This window comes from Trichomycterus rosablanca, chromosome 4 (assembly GCF_030014385.1).
Source record: "Trichomycterus rosablanca isolate fTriRos1 chromosome 4, fTriRos1.hap1, whole genome shotgun sequence".
Taxonomy (NCBI): Eukaryota; Metazoa; Chordata; class Actinopteri; order Siluriformes; family Trichomycteridae; genus Trichomycterus; species Trichomycterus rosablanca.
In genome coordinates, this window is record NC_085991.1 from 9,068,408 (window position 1) to 9,090,462 (window position 22,055).

The 22,055-nt window shown below is 43.7% G+C and overlaps 1 protein-coding gene across 1 annotated transcript in view; it reads left to right on the top strand.

The window, feature by feature from the left end:
• The first annotated feature begins 474 nt into the window (after positions 1–474).
• lamc1 (laminin, gamma 1) overlaps positions 475–22,055 on the top strand; it is a 123,040-nt gene continuing 101,459 nt past the window's right edge. Inside the window, exon 1 of the mRNA XM_062993924.1 lies at positions 475–1,200. Within this exon, the coding sequence (XP_062849994.1) occupies positions 828–1,200 (373 nt within the window). The 5' untranslated portion in view covers positions 475–827. The remainder of the gene's footprint in view (positions 1,201–22,055) is intronic.

Here is a 22,055-nt window from a genome sequence, read left to right on the forward strand (position 1 = left end):
TATTATTATCATTATTATTATCATTGTTATTATCATTATTTTTATTTATATTATTAGTATTATTATTATTATTATCATTATTATTATCATTGTTATTATCATTATTATTATTATCATTATTATTATTATCATTATTATCATTATTATTATTATTATTATTATCATCATTATTATTATCATTGTTATTATCATTATTATCATCATTATTATTATTATCATTATTAATATCATTGTTATTATCATTATTATTATTATTATCATTATTATTATTATTATTATTATTATTATTAGGCGTACGTGGAGCGTGAGACTTTTGCACCCCCATCGACTCGCCAACTGATCAGACTGACATGCAAACTGACCAATGAGAAGTCTCGTTGCTCACAAGCCACGCCTCTTTATTCCAGACTGGGTTTTTCAGCACCTCGGGGGATTATCAGAGCGCTCTGTGGGCGGAAGTAGAGGTACAAACTTTTTCCCCCTTGGCTTCTTTGACTTGCGCACTAGCTGGCAGGGTGTAGCCTGCTCGGATGTAGTTCTCTTCCTGCGAACTTTTTTCTCCTTTTCCATGGCGGTGCTTTTAGCGCAGTAGTGGAAGTTTGTTAGCGCTTTAAAGAGCGGAAAGTCGGAGAAGGTCGGTCTGCCGTGGTCGAGAGTAGCTGCGCGTTCACGCATGATTTTATTATCGGCTTGGCGAGCTCGGTAGCTGGAGAGTTACCGCACGTTCACGAGCGCGCACGGATTGCTGTTTTGAAGGAAACTCACTGGAAAAGAAGGAGAGCTGAGATAGCGCGGACGGACGGACGAACGGACCGACCGAGAACACAATGCGCTGCTTGGGTCTTGTTTTAAGTTTACTGACTGTATGGCTCGGGAGGGGGCACGCCGCTATGGACGAGTGCGTGGACGAGGCGAACCAGCCGCAACGCTGCATGCCGGAGTTCGTGAACGCAGCCTTTAACGTGACCGTCGTGGCCACAAACACGTGTGGTTCTCCTCCTGAAGAGTACTGCGTCCAAACCGGCGTTACCGGAGTCACCAAGTCGTGCCACATCTGCGATGCCCGCGACCCCAGGTACCATCACAGTGCCGTCTACCTCACCGACTATAACAACCAGGCCGAGACCACTTGGTGGCAAAGTCAGACCATGTTAGCTGGCATCCAGTACCCCGGCTCCATCAATCTAACCCTGCATTTAGGTAAGACGCTTTTTTAAATCACGCATCATGTCACCATGTGTCTTCTGACTCAGGGTCCAAAAGTTACATTTGCATCTTGCTTGGTGTGCAAAACATAATAACAGCTTGACCCAAGTGCACTTTGCAGGGTGAAGTTGGAATACCTTGGTCTTTTCTAGTCCCCTTGGTCCACTAGTTATGAAGCAGCAGGACCGTGAAATTATATCTTATATGAAACCGATCCCTGGTGCAAAAAAGGTTGGGTTCTGCAGGTTTACACTACATGGCCCAAAAGAATGTAAAGACTGGAAGGAGGGACGATCCTTATGGTTATTAATTCCCATGGATTTGGATTAGAAAGTCAAACAAGCTTATTATCAAGTGTCTACATACTTTTGACCATACAGGGTGAACTGTCCATAAAGGCATTTCTTTTTTTAAGAAATAATAACAGTGACTGGGTCTTGTGAACCTCCACAGATCAGAGATGGGGACTTGAGTCTGTGACACGAGTCCGAGTCGCATGTGAGTCGCACGCACAGTGACTTCAGACTCGACTCGGACTCGAAAAAAGATAGACTTGTAAACAACAAGAGTCCCTAGCGTCAGCATGTGTTAACATTAGTTATGTGTGACAATTTTATATATATATATATATATATGTACACCTGCATCTTGCTTGGTGTGCAAAACATAATAATCGCTTGACCCAAGTGCACTTTGCAGGATGAAGTTGGAATATTTTGGTATTGCGCACTTCTTTTCTAGTCCCCTTGGTCCACTAGTTATAAAGCAGCAGGGCCGTGAAATTATATCTTATATGAAACCGGTCCGTGGTGCTAAAAAAAGGTCGGGTTCCGCTGGGAAGGAGCGAAGATCTTTATGGTTATTAATTCCCGTGGTTTTGGATTAGAAAGTCAAACAAGCTTATTATCAAGTGTCTACATACTTTTGACCATACAGGGTAAACTGTCCATAAAGGGATTTATTTTTTTTAAATCTTGGATCTAATGGTTACTGCTATTGAGAAATAATAACAACAGTGACTGGGTCTTGTGAACCTCCACAGATCAGAGATGGGGACTCGAGTTTGTGAGTGACTCAGACTCGTTTTAAATGATTCGGGCTCTATATATATATATATATATATATATATATATATATATGTGTATATGTACAGTATATATGCTCCCTACACAGTTTGAAGTACAAGGATAGAATACCCCGCTGTGTATGGATCACTGTTATCATAACTAACAGTGTTCCGTATAAAGATCTCTTCAGAAATCCAAACCTTAAGTCCTTCTGCACCAACTGCACCATTATTAAAGAAATGTGCTGACCTTAACGTTACATAAGAGGTCTGTTAAACAGAAAAGCTGCTGTGTTGTTCTGAGAAGCTTTGGAGTTTAGCTTGTAGGGGTAGGATTTGGATTTTTTTTTGGCTTGAACATTCTAGCTCATTTGATTCATTTCGATTCAATTTACCTAACAACTACCTCTCCGATATCTTTCTTAAGTGAGTTAGTTCCAAGGATCTTTAATCTTTTATTCAGCTTTAATCAATATCTGTGATCTGGAAGCTGCATCAATTGGAAAACATGCACCAGCCTGATTGAGACAGCCAAGCTAGTGGCAATTGCCCAAACCACCACATAAATCTCATAAATCGATATCATTGCCTGCCAGTGGGTATTAAAACTTATTAAACTGCCAGTTGTTTGTGTGTGTACCAACTGGAAACATTCCCATATCCCATTAATGCTTAATTAATTGTTAGGCCACACTGGGTGTATGTGTGTGTGTGTGGAGGGGGGGGGGAATCAACATAGGCCTAATACACAACCTTTATTTACATATACATACAGTCTGTTTATCACCTCTTTATCCTGGTCTGATTAATTGGGCAAAAGGCAGGAAACACCCCGGACAGGTCGCCAATCCATCACAGGGCGCATACACACTAATTCACACTCACACCTAGCTTCAATTGGCCTGACGGCATGTCTTTGAACTTTGGGTCATCGAGTGGAAACCGGAGCACCCGGAGGAAAGCCATAGGGGCAATTGATCCCAAGCCCTTCTTGCTGTGATGCCACATCATGCCACATGACCTTTCAATGTTTCTTAGTGGCCTGTAGCAAATCTATTGATAGTGTTGCTGTTTTTAAATCGAGTTATTTCTTTAAATAGAAATATTAGTTGAATTAGATTTGATAAGGCGTGTTTTTTAAACGCAGTGTACATAGTGTCCATTCTTATCTATAAAGGGCTAGTAGGGCTGCATTGTTCTTTAATCAGCTCCAAAATGGAATAGATCAAATTGTTTTAGGTAGGTGGAACACTCCTGATTCAGTGCTGTTATTTACATAATATATACATATACGTATGCATACTTATATGTACTTATATAAAGAAGACATGGCAGTCCTGGCATAATATTTGTATCATGGTCTTGTAAATCCTTGTTAGTGATTGACTTTTCCCCATTAAAAAGTACATGGAACAGTGGTGTCTTGCCAAGGTCAGAAAGAAACCCAGACGGTTATCATATGCCGAGTGGAAAGCTGTCTAAAATATTAGATCTGAGGACCATCTAAAGCACGTTTGCCTTTCGAGGTGAGCTTTTGAGGGTTCAGGATCTTGTGCATTGTCAGTGGGGCTTGAACTGACAACCTTCTGATTACTAGTCCAGTTCCATAACGACTCGCAGACTTGTCTTCATGGTTCTAGCCCACTGTTGTTGAGGTCTGGGTTTGGATCCTAGCTGTGTTATCAGCCAGCATGGCGTCTAAGCAGACACGATTGGCGATGTCTGAGAGGGGGTGGAGGAAGCTCTGTGCTGGATTGGCACCCCACCCCGTTCATGGCATTCCTGCCTTGCTGGATGATACTGAATCAAAGAATACAGCTGAACTTAATCCTGGTTGTTGGATCCATTTTTAAAATGCATTCCAATCGAAGCAGTGTGAAGAACATGTTCGCTTAAAGGCTGGTAAAACCCGGAGCCCTAAAAGATCTCGCACATCTGTAATTACCGCTGACGTTATTGATAATGACGGGTGGAAGTAGCCCCCTGCAGTCGACACACTTCTGTGCAGAAAACCCCCAAACACTACCCATCTTTTGGAGTCGTGAAATGAAGATGAAATGTCTCGGCATAATGATGGTGATTTTTTTTTTTCTAGGATGGATAGGATGTGTATCTCAGTAGGTGGGAAGCCACAACAAATCTGGGATTCTAAGCCGTAAGCTCTTATTTTTATATACTCAGCCTTTGATGGCTTTTATCTCCATGTTGGCTGGTTTGGGCAGGAAGCAGGCAAGTCTTGACTTGACGATCCAGGAGTACACCTCTCCAAAAACTAGAAGTGAAGCCTGATTTAGCAGCCAGTCAGAGGTGAGGCAGGGCGATCCGAGCAGGTATTTTATCTCGTATCCGAGTTGTGTTTTATTTTTTGGCAGTGGGGCTTGAACCACCATCCTTCTGATTACTAGTCCTAGACCTACAATTATGCGCACCAGTGGACTTGCTGGCAATGGGGCTTGAACCACCAGCCTTCTGATTACTAGTCCTAGACCTACAATTATGCGCACCAGTGGACTTGCTGGCAGTGGGGCTTGAACCACCATCCTTCTGATTACTAGTCCTAGACTTACAATTATGTTCACAAGTGGACTTGCTGGGAATGGGGCTTGAACCACCAGCCTTCTGATTACTAGTCCTAGACTTACAATTATGCGCACCAGTGGACTTGCTGGCAGTGGGGCTTGAACCACCATCCTTCTGATTACTAGTCCTAGACTTACAATTATGTTCACAAGTGGACTTGCTGGGAATGCGGCTTGAACCACCAGCCTTCTGATTACTAGTCCTAGACTTACAATTATGCGCACCAGTGGACTTGCTGGCAGTGGGGCTTGAACCACCATCCTTCTGATTACTAGTCCTAGACTTACAATTATGCCCACTAATTGACTTCCTGGCAGTGGGGCTTGAACCACCAGCCTTCTGATTACTAGTCCTAGACTTACAATCATGACTAAACACAATTTAAGCTATAAAGCGTTCCACTGTGTACGGGGGCCCACCAATGGACTTGCTGGCAATGGGGCTTGAACCACCAGCCTTCTGATTACTAGTCCTAGACCTACAATTATGCACACCAGTGGACTTGCTGGCAGTGGGGCTTGAACCACCAGCCTTCTGACTACTAGTCCTAGACTAACAATTATGCCCACCTATGGACTTTGCTGGCACTGGGGCTTGAACCACCATCCTTCTGATTACTAGTCCTAGACTAACAATTATGCCCACCTATGGACTTGCTGGCAGTGGGGCTTGAACCACCAGCCTTCTGATTACTAGTCCTAGACTTACAATTATGACTGAATAAAAGTGAAAATGTTGAAGCTCCAAGAAGACTTACAATTATGCCCGAATACAATATAAGCTTTAAAGGTTTAAGGATCTTGAATAGACCCCCAACACTGGCAACTTGGCGGCAGTGGGGCTTGACCCGACAACATTCTGAATACCAGTCTAGTTCCCTACAACTGCAGACCTATTTTGGTGGCTATTTTAGCCAGAATATACAAACCTATTTTAGGCTCTTAGCTCTTAGGTTGCATTCCAACCTCGGTTTGACTAACTTCTTATTGGGTGCAGAGTCAGAATTGCTTTTGTATGGTCACAGAGATGTCATTAGCTGTATTCATTAATAACTATGTTATTTGGGACATACTTATAGTAGACATGGCAGACCTGGCATCAACTTTGTATCATGGTCTTGTATGATGTTACTGTCTCTACTGTATATTTAAAGGACTTCTTTGAATTTTTCCCATTAAAAAGTACATGGAACAGTGGTGTCTTGCCAAGGGTATTTATTTAATGCTAAGTGGAAATCTGTCTGAAATTTTAGGTCAGTAGATATTAAGCCAAGACAGGTTTGCTATGATGTTGAATTGTAAGGAAGACTTAAGGACCTTGTCGGCATTGGGGCTAGAACCGGCAACTCTCTGATTACTAGTCCACTGAGCTACCACTAGTTCATAGTAGACCTATTTTAGTGGTTTTTGAATTACATCCAGACACATTTCCTGTCAGATTGGGTTGACCACCTTCTTATTGGGTGTCAATTTGGAGTCCAAGTAGTTTTTTTGTCATTCCAATGAATCAGTCCATTGACGTAGACATAGACGTTCCTATAGCACTAAATTAAGAATCCACATGACACATGACACCTTCAGCAGGGGGTTAACCATTAACAACAGTGGACCAGTTGCAGAAATCAAACGACTAGCTTAGGAATCTGTTTACCCATTGGCTCGTGCAGTCTTAAATATTTGATTTAATTTGTTCTTAAGTTTATTAATTAAGTGCAACAAGCATCACTGACCAAGAAACCAAACTTTGGTAATAATCTAATCCATTTTATCGGCTCCACTTACCATATAGAAGCACTTTGTAGTTCTACAATTACTGACTGTAGTCCATCTATTTCTCTGCATGCTTTGTTAGCCCCCTTTCATGCTGTTCTTCAATGGTCAGGACCTCCACAGGACCGCCACAGAGCAGGTATTATTTAGGTATTGGATAATTCTCAGTGTGTTAGTGTGTGTTGTGCTGGTATGAATCAAATGGATCGGACACAGCGGCTCTGATGCGGCATGCTGATAGACTGAGAATAGTCCACCAACCAAAAGTATCCGGCCAATGGCGCCCCGTGCCCACTGATGAAGGTCTACAAGATGACCGACTCAAACAGCAGCAATAGATGAGCGATCGTCTCTGACTTTACATCTACAAGGTGGACCAACTAGGTAGGAGTGTCTAATAAAGTGGACGGTGAGCGGACACGGTATTAAAAAAAACAAAACTCCATGTCATCGTAACTGCAGGGCTGAGAATGATCCACCACCCAAATAATACCTGCTCTGTAGTGGTCCTGTGGGGGTCCTGACCATTAAAGAACAGGGTGAAAACAGGCTAAAAAAGTATGTAGAGAAAAAGATGGACTACAGTCAGTAATTGTAGAACTACAAAGTGATTAGTGGCTCAATCTTAGTTCTTCTAATTGCTTCCATCCTCTTAAGTTGTCTTCTAATGAATACCAATACCAATAACAAGCACTGGACAATGCAGTGGTATACTGGGCTTCTGTGAATTTCCTTTCCTCTGAGGACTAAAAGAAGCGTCTGCATTTCATCTGCCCATATAAGACTCAGAATCTTGTTGATGAGAAGTATCTGGACGTCTGCTTTATGTCGATTTAAATCAGGAAACACTGTTGTTGCAACCTTATGTACGTGAAACAGATATACGTCTGCTCGTAGGGAAAACATAAATACAGCCTTTTCGAATGAATGCACTTGACAAGGGCCAAAGCATTTAGGAAGAGAGCTCTCTTCCTGTCCTCTGGCTCGCACTACCCCCCCCCCCCCCCCATTTCCCCAGCCCGTGCCCTCTGTCCTAAGCTCTCTTGCTTTCTCACTGCAAGAGAAGCCCAGCAGTGTGGGAAAGTAAGGAGCAGAATATTTCCTAGGCCCTAGGGTACTCTCTTGTCCCAAAATCAAAGACCTTGTCATTTCCAAGTGGGAGCAGCTGGACTCAATTATACCATCACAGCTGTGACGGGAGTGTTAGCTGTCTGGTTAGGACCTAGTGATTTTTTTTGTTAGAAGGTACGATGGCTTTCGACGGTTGGTTTACGTTTGGCAATTATTATCTTGTCAGTGTTTCTTGGTTGTTGGAACCAGACCGCCCAGAGTGGCCAATTTGTAGGCACAGTCATGGTAATGTAGCCAAACAAAATGATTAAACATTTTTAGATACTGGTTTAACTGCTTATCAGCACTGAAAAAAGTCTCCACATCTGATTTGTTGGTGTTTTCCATGGATTTCTTCTAATAAACCTAGTAGAACGACTCGCGTGGTGGAGTTGAACTTTTGTTAATTGAGCCCCCCCCCCATTTCCCCCCCTAATCTAGTCGTGTCCGATTACCCCGATTCAACCCTTCGCCGAACGAGGACTCCTCTTGACTGGCACGTACAGTCAGTACAGACTGCATTCACGTTTCGAAAGCGACTCTGAAAAGCTGATTCTTACAATCTCTCAGCACACCGAGCTGTAACACAAGTTTAAAAGCGAAACAGCGAGGAAAATCCGGCTAAACACAGATACGCGCGGACTAGGGACGTAACGACGCACCACAAGACAGTTAAAAATCGATTCGCATGTGTAACGATTCAAATCGGTTTCACTTTGAACAGCAGAGGGCACTGGCGCTGTTCACCTCGCCTGGTTGACGTCAGTACGGGGTTGCCAGCTTCGGAGTTTTCCAGCCAGATTTATTCATGTGAGGATACTTTCTTTATTTGTATTATTCATTTATTTATATAAATGTGGGTTTTGTTTTCAAATTTCCGTTTATTTTTACACAAAAAGGGAAACGTGCAGCATTGTTTCGCATAGTTTGTATCTACCTCAAAAATAAAAGGGCATTCATTATTTAGATAAATAAAAGAGAGTCAGTACAGACTGCGTTTTTCACCTGCACGAGTCGAGTCCATACACCTGACGGGCACTGTGTACGGAGGGCCACGCCCCCTTCAGCGTTATTCCTCAGCCCTGTGCAGGCGGCATCGGTCGGTCAGCCAGCAGGGGGCCACAGTCGCACCAGTTATGAGGACCTACGATCCGACTTTTTTACCCTCTAACCCTGAACAACAGACGATCGTTGGTCATTCTGCCGCCCAGCCCAGTCGGAACGGCAGAGCTGAGGTTCGATACGATGTATTCGAGACCCCAGCTCTGGTGCGCTAGCGTACTTTACCGCTGAGTTCTAATTCTGTTGGGGGGCATTTTGGGTCCATAGATCACCCTTAGATAAAAGAGTCACTGTAGTTTATAGCAAAGTATTTTGAACTAATTACTTTCATAGATATAATGAAACTTTTATACCATGTTGAGTGGCTTCTTTCAGGGTGATTGTGCCCCTTTTGTGGGGTGCAGGGTGTCACTGAATAGCCTTTGCAATTTAAAAGTTGTTTTTGACAATATTCACTACTATCATCAATACATCAGTAATGGAGATGTCGTTGTAGAATATGTCTATATTGGGAACAGTGGTAGCCTAGTGGGTAGAGCTTTGGGCTGTTAATCAAAAGGTTGAGGGTTTGAATCTTAGCTCTGCCTTGCAGCCACTGAGCAAGGTCCTTAACCTACTTGGCTCCAGGTGCGCTGTGCAATGGCTGACCCTGCACTCTGAGTGTGAACTAGGCATTAAATATTTGATTTTCATTTGTTCTTAAGTTAATTAAGTAAGTGCATCAAGCATCACTGACCAAGAAGTCAAACTTTGGTAATAATTTAAGAATTAGTACCATATATGAGCATATGGATAGTGTTTTCTGGCTCGTTCTTTGTTGCTCTAATTGCTTCCATCCTCTTCCTCTTAAGTTGTCTTCCAATGAATACCAATAACAAGCACTGGATAATGCAGTGGCTCTCCTACCCAGCAATCGCCCTCCTACCCATGTGCGTTCGTTGTCTGGAATGGCAAGAGCCTCTAACACAGCGGTCCCCAACCTTTTTTGCACCATGGATTGGTTTCATATTAGATATTTCCCAGACCTTGCGACCCGGTGGTTGGGCACCACTGCTCTAACAGATTAAGTGGAGTAGCTTTTCTCTATCTGAACTTAAATCGGGCCGGTTTGTTTGAGTTTCAGCCCTTGTATGATATCTACTCTTGGCCTTTTAGATACTTTTTGATATGCCAAGGCTAGGGATGTCCCGATCACGTTTTTTTGTTCCCGATCCTTAATTTTGATCCCGATCCGATACCGATTCTCAAACCGATACTTGTATTTTCTAGATATTGTCTAGATAAGAACTAGATAACACTGTTTACACAGTGCACACTTCAAGTACATTACAGTTATTCAAATTAATCCAATGTACATGTTTAACAACTGAATAGCTCTGCAGTGCTGTAGGAAAAAAATTGCCTGCATCCAAGCTATTGCTTAATGTTCTTTTACAAAATAAAAGTAAACAAACCTAGTGCAGCATTGTAGTAAAAATGAAGTGAGATAATTACAGTTTCACTTTGAACTTTATATTCAAAGAACATAATTCTGTTTAATGCAGTGATAGACTAAAAATTAACAAAAATCTCCACTCACAAGTAATGTAGCAGCTTAACTTGAATATAAAAAAACAAATAAGTTACTTAACAGCGTTACAGTAAAACCTGAATACCAAAATAAAAAAAGCCAGTTCTTAAAGTGTTTGTATTGTGACAGTGGTTTGATGGACGGGTCTACGCAAAGTGAGTGTGTGAGCATCTGTGCCGTTGTTACAGATGTTCATCTTTATGCAAAAGCATTCGGATAACTATCGGTGATAAGAAGGCGTAGGCGTGTTCGTCGTAGTCGTTGTTTTCTTTAGTGCGCTCGAGCCGCTTGAGCGATAAAACATCACAGAAGTTTCGTGACACGGACATCCATTTGTGTGAAATAACTGTTAAATCCAGTCCAAAAGCTCCACATGTATCTGTGTTTAGCTGGATTTACTCCTCGTGTGCTGGTTCTGCAGCTCGGGGTTTTGAAAATCGGCTTCTCGGGAGAATCGAAAAAGCTTTACGGGAAAAAAAAAGCGTAACTTGGAGTACCAAAGTACCACACAGGGACACTAAATTTCTTTCTGTTATTACTGGTTATAAGTAGAGATGGAAGGATCGATCGGCTATGTATCGAAATCTGCCGATTTTTTATCAAAATATGCGATTGGTCGATATTTCCTAAATTCAGCAGATCCGATCGCGTGATATATAAAGATCACCTCCATGTTAAGCTTAACAGCACAGTGGATTGATCCAGACTTTGAGCTACAAAGCGCCAACCATCGCATCACCATTCGTCAACCATCGCATTTCACAACCTAAAATAACATAATTAATGTTTTGCATCATACATACTAGAGATGCATGAGTACCGATACTGGTATCGGGTATTAGCCCGATACCGCACTCATTAACTCGTACTCGTACTCGCAAACGAGGCTCCGATACTAAACCTCCGATACCTTGTGCCTAGTGCACGTTGCTGCGTTAACGCAGGGATTTTCAACCTCTGGGGCGCGAGTGCCTGACCGGGGGGCGTGACATTACGAGATTTTTTTACTTCTAAAACTAAAGCAATTCATTTTTCACCCACGGGAGACAGACTGAATTATTCTCACTGACCACGCTCACACGCACGTTTAATGTTATTCAGTTCCGTTTGACAAAAAAAACAAAACTTCAAAATAGAGCTAACAGCGAAGATAACCGGTTACAAAAGCAGCGACCGCTGTTATAGGACGTGTTTGTGTTCAATACTCTGTTCAGTGTCGATACAAGTGATTCAGGAGTCGACTCATTTTAAGAACCGCGTAAGTTTCTTTTCTCAGTCATCTCTCCGTGTTTACTGTTATAATAAATGATGCGGTTGTAAATAAACACCAACTACTACAGAACATTCTGTGTGACTCGCTTACATTATAAAGCTCAGGCTTAATTATACTGGTTATTACCACAGAGCGGCAGCCGACTCAGAGTCGTTTACGATTTATCTAGGTGAACCACGAATGTATGTGCTGATAGAATCGGCTCAGATGGGATCGGACTGTATTATCCTTTTAAAGTAAATATTTCAATCAGCAGAATCGCATCGCATGTATGATGTGCACAACGTTAATTACGTGCGTTTATTAATGAACGTTAACGTTAGCTTGTCAGAAGCTTTCTCAATGATGTCTGTGCGGTGGGTTTTTTTTGGGTTTTTTTTACAATTAGTGATGGCAACCCAAGCAACTGTTCCACTGCACTATTTTACACTAAAAACTAAACTATTCCATAATGCTCCAGATTGCATCATTCTAAATAGGTATCGGTATCGGCGAGTACTAAAATACATGTACTTGTACTCGGTTGGGAGAAAATGGTATCGATGCATCCCTAATACATACCATGCAATTTTGCTGATTGAAATATTTACTTTAAAAAGATAATTCAACCCGATCCCATCTGAGTCGATTCTATGAGCACATTATCAGCCAATCAGAGGCAAAAGTTTATTAATTACTAAATTTGTTAGTTCAGGATCATCTGCTCTGACTGGCAGAAAACTTTTAGCTCCACAGGCAGAACGAGTCTGACTCGGTTACCGCTCTGTGGTAACAGCAGTTTGATTAGTGTGATTGCAGTAAGGCCCACTGTAATTACGCAAATCGTAAAGCCCACTGATGACACCCCGACTTAGATACAGCATGGGGATTCGAACACACGCCCACCTGCCGCGCCCATTTTTCGGCTCCATTCACTTCCATTCATTTTTTGAAAGTTTGTCATCAGCGCCGTTCCAACTCTAAATCGTAAAGCCCACTGATGACACCCCGACTTGGATAAGGCATTGGGATATGCGCACCTGCTTACGCGCTGCACCGCAATCACACTCGGAAATTTTCTCCGGAAATGCACTCTAGTTAAACCTGAGCTTTTTAATGTAAGAGAGTCACACAAAATGTTCTGTAGTAGCTGGTGTTTATTTAAAACCACGACATTAATTAATAACAGTAAACACTGAGACATAACTTCGAAGAGAAACTTACGCTTCGCATAAAATGAATCGACTCCTGAATCACTTATATCGATACTGTGAACAGAGCGTCTCTCTTAAAGACACACACACGCCGTTGCTTTTGTCACCGGTTTATCTTCACTGTTAGACCTATTTTTATAAGGTTTTTTCAGATTGTACTGGATGACATTAAACCTGCGGTTTGATGAAGGTTGAAAACCCCTAGACTAAATATAATCATTACAGTATTGGCTGTATTTGTTTGATTTACTTTGTTTATTTACTGCTAATTTTGCGCTAAAATTGCATGTTGCACCCCCGCAACACCCCCCCCCCCCCCCCCCCCCGAAAGAAGATCGGAGATCGAAATCGGTGCCAAAAACCCTGATCGGTACATCTCTAGTTATAAGCGCTCTGCACTGGTTATAAGTGCTCTGTACTGTCCATTCATCGGTCATTGTTTTAGTACAATAAGCCACGTGGGGGACGTGGGCGTGTGGGGGGTTGAGGGTGCCTGCCACCGCTGCTAAAAAAAAATTCTAGTGGAAACACTAATTTATTCTGTCATGAGTTCTCGTCTTTAGGATTCATCCTGGTTCAGGTGCTGCTGAATCGGAGCCTTTGAATTTCCAAAACAAACTGATGGCCCCTGAATGGCGAGTTATCGGCGAACATGACTAAGCGGGTCAGCGAGTTCACCTGACGTTCAGACCGAAGAACCTGCATTGAAATATGTAGGGCTGATAAGGGGTGATACGAAGATACGAAGCGTCCGACGAAAGAAACGCGTTTCCGCTATGGCATGGCTAGCTAATTAGCACTACGATACAGACTTACTACTTATCCCAAATCGCCGTGAGAAGCGTGGCAGAGAGATTTCATTCCATACGACAAACAATCGTTTCCACAACGTCGTTATGAATAGAAGCAGACGAGTCACGCTGTGATGTCATCTTCCTCGCCCGAGGCGCTAGGCCCGCCTGGTGACCCTCGCGCGTGAGAGCGGATGGCGAGGCGCACCGTGTGATTTCCTCGCGCGTCTTCGATCCGGACCGTCCCCCGTTTGGAAACGCGTCCCGCGTCGGAGCTTTTTATTCTCTATTTTCCGACAAGCGGCGCTTCAAAGGCTTCAAAGCCGAGCGGCGAGCGCTTGAAGTGTGAAGCCGAGCCCTCGGCCTCACCGCAGCCCGGCGGAGGCCAAATACAGCTGTTGTTTTTACACGTTAATGAAGGATGGACCTAAACGAGCAGCTCTGAAAGATAGGATGTCGGCTGTGTTCTTTTGTGTGGGGTGTTTTGGGGAACTGATTTGTTTTGGGACCGACATGATGTTTTTTTTTTTGAGGGTTTGAATGCCTCATTAGCCTTTTCACGCCAGCATTAAGTGTGAATGGGATTCACCGATCAGCCATAACGTTAAAACCACCTCCTTGTTTCTACACTTACTGTCCTTTTTATCAGCTCCACTTACCATATAGAAGCACTTTGTAGTTCTACAATTACTGACTGTACTCCATCTGTTTCTTTACATACTTTTTTAACCACTGCAGTGGCACTGACATGGATGGTGGTGGTGTGTTAGTGTGTGTTGTGCTGGTATGAGTGGATCAGACACAGCAGCGCTGATGGAGTTTTTAAACACCTCACTGTCACTGCTGGACTGAGAATAGTCCACCAACCAAATATATCCAGCCAACAGCGCCCCGTGGCCGGCATCCTCTGACCGCTGATGAAGGTCTAGAAGATGACCAACTCAAACGGCAGCAATAGATGAGCGATCGTCTCTGACTTTACATCTACAAGGTGGACCAACTAGGTAGGAGTGGACAGTGAGTGGAAACGGTATTTAGAAACTCCAGCAACGGTGCTGTCTCTGATCCACTCATACCAGCACAACACACACTGACACACCACCACCATCTTATTATAACTGCAATGCTGAGAATGACCCACCACCTAAATAATACCTGCTCTGTAGTGGTCCTGACCATTGAAGAACAGCATGAAAGAGGGGTAACAAAGCATGCAGAGAAACAGATGGACTACAGTCAGTAATTGTAGAACTACAAAGTGCTTCTATATGGTAAGTGGAGCTGATAAAATGGACAATGTGTGTAGAAACAAGGAGGTGGTTTTAATGTTATGGCTGATATTCTGACATCTAATAATGAATTTATTTCTGGTAACACTTCCCACAGGACATAGTTTTTCAGAACTTAAGTCTAAGATGTTAACTTTTTCCTGTGGGACTTATTTTAACCATGGAAAAATCATGTCCCCGGACGTCAAGGGCACTAGGTACGTTTTACGTCTCAAGCAAAGTCCAGATTATGTATTTACCCGTGTCTAAGAGGCCAAGAGTCTGTATTCAGTCATAACTTAAAGTAGCTTCGGATAATAGCATCTGCTAAATGACGCAAATGTAAATGCATACCACCCCTACACCCCTATTCCTGAGCCTTCAAGCGTAGCCATTCATGTCCGTCTAAACGCCCGGCCGGCCGATTTCACCTCTGAGATATGGTTTAATGTAGAGATGGGACGATCGATCGGCTACGAATCGGTATCGGCCGATTTTTAATCGAAATATGCTATCGGCGATCGGCGATATTTCCTAAAAGTAGCCGATCCGATCGTGTGATATATAAAGATCACGTTAAGCTTAACAGCTCAGTGGGTCGATCCAGACTTTGAGCTACGAAGCACCAACCATCACATCACCATTCATCAACCATCGTACAGAAACCACAGTGAAACCACAGTGAAAGCTCTTCATGACCTAAAATAACATCATTAACGTTGTGCATCATACATACGATGTAATTTTGCTGATTGTAATATTTACTTTAAAAACATAATTCAACCCGGTCACATCTGAGTCGATTCTATCAGCACGTTACATAAACTCCTGGTTCACTTTGGTAAATCGTAAGCGGTTCTTACTTGTGATGTAGATGAGAACAGAAAACGTTACAGAGCCAATCAGAGGCAAAAGTTTATTCATTACCAAATTCATTAGTTCAGGATCATCTGCTGAACTTTTAGGATCAGAAAACTTTTAGCTCCTTAGACGGAACGAGTCTGACGGTCGGTTACAGATCTGTGGTAATAGCAGTTTAATTAAGCTTTTTAATTAAACTTTTTAATGTAAGAGAGTCGCACAAAATGTTCTGTAGTAGCTGGTGTTTATTTAAAACCACGACATTTAATTAATAACAGTAAACACGGAGAGATAACTGAGAAGAGAAACTTACGCTTCACATAAAACGAATCAACTCATGAATCAGTGAATCACTTATAGCGATACTGTGAACAAAGCGTCTCTTCTAAAGGCACAAACACACACACAAACACACACACAAACACACGCGTGCGCGCTGCTCCGGTTTATCTTCACTGTGAGGCTCTTTTTAAGTTTTTTTTTATTTTTTTTTATTTACTGCTAACCCCCCCTCCCCCGATCGGAATCGGCTATCGGTTGATGTCCCTGGAAGGAGATCGGAGATCGGAATCGGTGCTAAAAACCCCGATCGGTCCATCTCTAGTTTAATGTATGCGACTATAGCACCACCAATTTTTCAAACCCTTTTGATGTACTGAAACATCTGTACTACACGCTATATGGCCGAACGTATTGACTTCACCCCCCACACACTGCACAGACTGTTGACACTAACAACAAGGACATTCCTCCTCGGCTATACAATCGCTGGGGTTAATCATCACCTAGCGTGTTCACATGACCCTATGAAGTACTTCAGTTGTTTGGACTAGCACTGCTCCACACATTCTCCTTAGTTTGCCTTCATATTAGCTTGTTCTTCAAGGAGAGAAGGGTGCATTCGCATGAGAAGTGATAAAACCGCTTGTGCACCTGCTGTACCATCGTTTCTTATGGAGTGTGGCAGTGCTGCTTAGCTTTCTCTCGGCCTATTTTGCCACATCACGCCGATTGAACTTTGACCCAGTTTGCTGCTGTTTGATATGACGTAGTAAAAGTGATGAACAGTGCTTAACGTGACTTGTTAATACAAAAAAACAACAACAGGGACCATGTAAACTGATCATCCATGACATTAAAACCACCTCCTTGTTTCTACACTCACTGTCCATTTTATCAGCTCCATATAGAAGCACTTTGTGGTTCTACAAATACTGACTGTAGTCCATCTGTTTCTCTGCATGCTTTGTTAGTTTGCTGGAGTTTTTAAATACTGTGTCCACTCCTGCAAGTTGGTCCACCTTGTAGATGTAAAGTCAGACACGATTGCTCATCTATTGCTGCTGTTTGAGTCGGTCATCTTCTAGACCTTCCTCAGTGGTCACAGGACGCAGCCCACAGGACGCTGTTGGCTGGATATATTTTAGGTTGGTGGACTATTCTCAGTCCAGCAGTGACAGTGAGGTGTTTAAAATCCACTCATACCAGCACAACACCATGTCAGTGTGACTGCAGTGCTGAGAATGACCCACCACCTAAATAATACTTGGTCCTGTGGGGGGTCCTGACCATTGAAGAACAGGGTGAAAACAGGCTAAAAAAGTATGCAGAGAAACAGATGGACTACAGTCAGTAATTGTAGAACTACAAGTGCTTCTATATGGTAAGTGGAGCTGATAAAATGGACAGTGAGTGTAGAAACTTCTATTAAACACATCCTCCTGGAATCACTTTCAATTAAAAACGCCATATAATTTAGACCCGCATAGTCACACGAACACTCTTGACCACCATACACACGAAAAAGCAAATCGACCCACCATCTTGATTTTTTAAAATTCTATTAGCTTGCCTTGATAATAGCCATAGCAGCTGATGTGGTGTTAAGAATTAAACAAACAATGCCGCTCAGGTGGCGCAGCGGTAAAAAGACACGCTGCTACCAGAGCTGGATTCGGAGTACCTCGTATCGAATCCAGCTCTGCCTCACAGGTTCGAGGCTTGGTGGCTGTATGAGCAACGATTGGCCGGTTGCTCAGTTGGGGGGTGGGACAAAGAACCGGATGTGGGTCTCTCTCTGTCAGAATGCGATTGCCACCTCTGCCGGCTGATTGGAGGCGCCTGCACAGAGATGAGGAAGAGTGCCCTTAGGGTGTGTCTCTCCGCATGCAACGCTAGGTGGCGCCAAACTCATCGATGTGTAGGTGGCAAAAATGCATCCGGCTGCTGCTCATGTTTCGGAGGGGATGTGGGGGAAAAAGGGGAAAAAAAAAAGAATTAAACAAACAAACAAACAAAGCATTAAATCACAATTTTTCAGCACCCCGAGCTATAACACAAGTTTAAAAGTGAAACAGTGAGGAAAATCCAGTTAAACACAGATACACGTGGACGCTTTCAGAGTGAATTTGATGGGTATTGCACACAAATGCGGATTCGTCTCATATACGTACTTTGATGACGTTTTACCACACCGGTTTTGCCCCTTCTCATGTGAATGCGCCCTAACAGAGAAAACAGTCCATTACTGAGATGACTGGGGTGCTTAGCTATCTTCCTGGCCCTTGGTCAGCACCGTTTCCTCTGAAACGTTGAATTCATATGTTTATGAATTCATTCATAGCTGTACTGGGCTAGTAATCACAAGGTTTCTGGGTCACGCCCCACCACTACCAGGTTGCTGCTTTTATCAGTTTCATGACATTTTTAGGACGAGTATTGATTCAGATTTTTCCTGTTGTTGAGCAACAGGTCAATGGAGCTTCCGCTAGTCTGGAAAAATCAACCCGCGGCTGCAATCGGATCCCCCGTAGCTACTTCCTTTTGTCCGGCTTGACCAAACATGCCGCCCTTCTGCATAACGGCTGGGCGAATTCTACACTCTGTTGTGACATTCCTTGGTGCTTTGTGCTGAACGATGGACTCGCCCGTTGAGTTTGCCTTCGCCCGGCTCCCCGCAGTCTCCCGTTTGTTTGGCAGCTTGCCGGGTGGCCACCTCAGGACCTCGCGTTCTATTTCTGGTTTGTTTATTTTTTAGCAAAGGTGGCCCATAGAGCGCCCTTCTTTCTCGTGAAGCTTTGTGCAGGTGTTTGCTCAGCGTACTCCCTGCTGGAAGAGCACACTAACAGTTTACTTCCGTCCACGGGACTTGACTTTGAATTGCTAAGCGTTGGCCGCTTCCTGACCAATAGATATCACAGACGGTGTTAAATGCCGTGGCAACTTGGCAAAGCAGTGGAAAAATCCTTAATGTTTGATGCCAACCTAAAATCATAACAATATAATTTCCAAAAATTACATTGTGCTCGTCATAAACAGCATCACACCACATTTAAACAATTTAGGCTGGCAATGGTGTGAGGGATGTGCATTGTTGGAATGCCACAGCTTGTCCGGGGTTCAGATCTATAGGCATTAGGGTGGAGCGGTGGTAAAATACACTAGTCTGCTATTGCTAAGGTCTGGGGTTTGAATCTAAACCTGTTATCAGCCTCTCGGGCGTCTCCACAGTCATCCGAATTCCACCAAACAGCCTGGAAGCCAATTTTGTCTGCTGCAGGCATTCGTCAATTGTGCCTTCTAGAGCAATGGTCCCCGGTACCGGTCCGTGGGTCATTTATTACCGGGCCAAACAGAAAGAATAAATAATTAGAGATTGCTACAAGAGCAATTACATTTCCAATACTCTTCGGGTGTTATTGTCCCCAATCACCTCTAGGTGGGAGCAGCGTCTCACTGAGAAAAAAGCTCAGGATTCAAACTGTACCTGTAATTGTACCTCAATATTAGACCCCTTATTAGTCCGGTCTTTCCCACCAAGCAGACCGGAAGCCAGTCGTGCCTGCTAGAGGACGCCCAGCCGACCGGTAGCAGAGCTGAGATTCGAACCCCAGAGGCCCTGGTAAAACAACACTAAAAGAAAAGGCACACAGTTGGTAACAGAACCACTTGTTGTTGAAGCCTGCACATGACCGAGACTGTATAAATAATAATGACGCTATGCTCGCAGCCAGGGTCAGGGATGCGAACTAGCCTATCCTATCACGCTGCTGCTGAATTAAAAATTTCACCACAATTTTACTTTTATTGCATTTATTTGACATTCTTAGTGAACCTTCATGCTAAACGAAGGCTGCCCGGTCGGTCAGTCGGCCCCTCAAAGAAGGCTCGCGTACGCCTGCCAAAGCAGAGACGTCAGCGTCCTATCTTTAGATCTGAGACAGGGGCTCTTAGCTCCCCCTCCTGTCTCCCGCCGACCCTCTCCAAACTCCATACCATCACAAAACTCCTTTGTCTTCTTTTCTCTTTACACGGGGGAGGGGGTCATCCCCTCCCTGGATTAGTCTTTTTTTTTTGTTCCGTCAGTCCTGGTTATCTGCTATCCGTCTCCCTCTGGCTAATTAAAGCTCGCTCGGCCTCTTCGTGTCGGCCCGGCGGTCGGGTCTCAGCCGAAGATGTCGCTCCCCGGCAGACTCCGGACTGTTTAAGTGAAGACTATTCATCAGTGTTTACTTTGAAGTTGAGACTTGACATTCTTGCTGTTGGGAGCACATTGACGGCTCATTGGTCTGGAAGGGCGGTTTCCGGGAAAAGGGGGGTCTGTTTTACCTCACTTCGCTGTCTCCACACCGGTATTTCAATCTATAGGAGGACCGAACTGTACAGCAGACCTGGTGTGGATGTTTATTCGATCCCATTCGTCCGGAGAACGGATGAGCCCCGACACCATAAGCCAGCACCTTTTTTCAGTCACGGCACCCTTTAAAAATCTCAAGTCACCCCAGTCTAAAATGTATTAAAAAACTTGCTTACGCCGCTCAGGTGGCGCAGCGGTAAAAAGAAACGCGCTGCAACCAGGGCTGGATTCTGAGAAGCGTCGTATCGAATCCAGCCTTGCTTTACCGGTTCGAAGCTGAGTGGCTATATGAGCAACGATTGGCCGGTTGCTCATGTGGGGGGTGGGACAAAGAACCGGATGTGGGTCTCTCTCTGTCAGAATGCGATTGCGTTCTCTGCCGGCTGATTGGAGGCGCTTACACAGAGATGGGAGGGGGTGCCCTTAGGGTATGTGTCTCCGCATGCAACGCTAGGTGGCGCCAAACTCGTCAATGTGTGGGTGGCAAAGATGCATCTGGCTGCTGCTCGTGTTTCGGAGGGGATACGGGTTAGCTTCAATCACCTCCGTCAGGGCAGGGTTCGGCATAGACAGAGAGGAAGCACGATGCTAATTGAACAATTGGATGCGCTAAAAAGGGGAGAAAAAGGGGTAAAAAAAAAAAAAACTTGCTTACTCTGCAGCCCTCGGACTGCTAACACACACGCACACACACCATAAGATGTCATTTAGGGAGGGAGGGGTAAACGTGACTTACTTTTAATGGGAAACCTGAGCCTGGGATGATGCACACAATCGCCCTATTCTGGCAGGGATGGATGAGAGGCAGACACGGAGCCCCTGGTCCAGAGCGCTCAGTCGCTCCCTGTACTTGTTCTTGATGCAAGTTAGGCTCGAAAAGCTCAGTTCGCGCCATGAGCGAATCAGATTTAACATAATTAAACAAGTTTATAGTTTATTTCTCAATTATTTGTCATTATACTAAGAGCACTGCTTCTTTTCTGCATGTTCTCTCTGTAGCTCGGTTACGGCTCTCTCGACTCAAACTCAAAAGAAGCTTTATTGGCATGACAAATAAGGACATTCGTATTGCCAAAGCAAGTTAGAGAGAAATAATAAAAATAACAATAAGAAAGAACAAATATATACAAAACAGTTACATGTGCAAAAAAATATAAAATAGAATCAAATATTAATATAACAAATATAATTTAACGATAAAAATTATAATATTTACAGCGGCGCGACTCGGTTCCTTTTGTTCATTTTAAAGAGCCGTTCAATAGAATCGGATCGTTCGCGAACGACCCATCATTATCAGAATATTTTTGACGGCACCCCGGTTGAGAAAGGCTGCCTTAAGCGTTCCATTGTGGCTTTGTTTTCTTTCATCACCTTGGACCGGTTCCACTTAGGAACGGCACTGGCCTGGATCCTACAGGGGAGATTTAATTACTAGACTATTCTGTACGCAGGTATTCTGCATGCTGGTACTTGCTGGTGCCATTAGGACACACACCGGACAAGCAGGCGTTAACCAATTTTCTAGGTTTTTAACGGCTCCCGATGAACACCCGACCTCTTTCGGCTTAGATTAGTTATGCATTTTCTCCCTGCTTGGGCCCCCAATCACATTCAAGGAGGGTATATTTCCTTGAGACATGCCCCTTCTTATACGCCCATACTTTAGT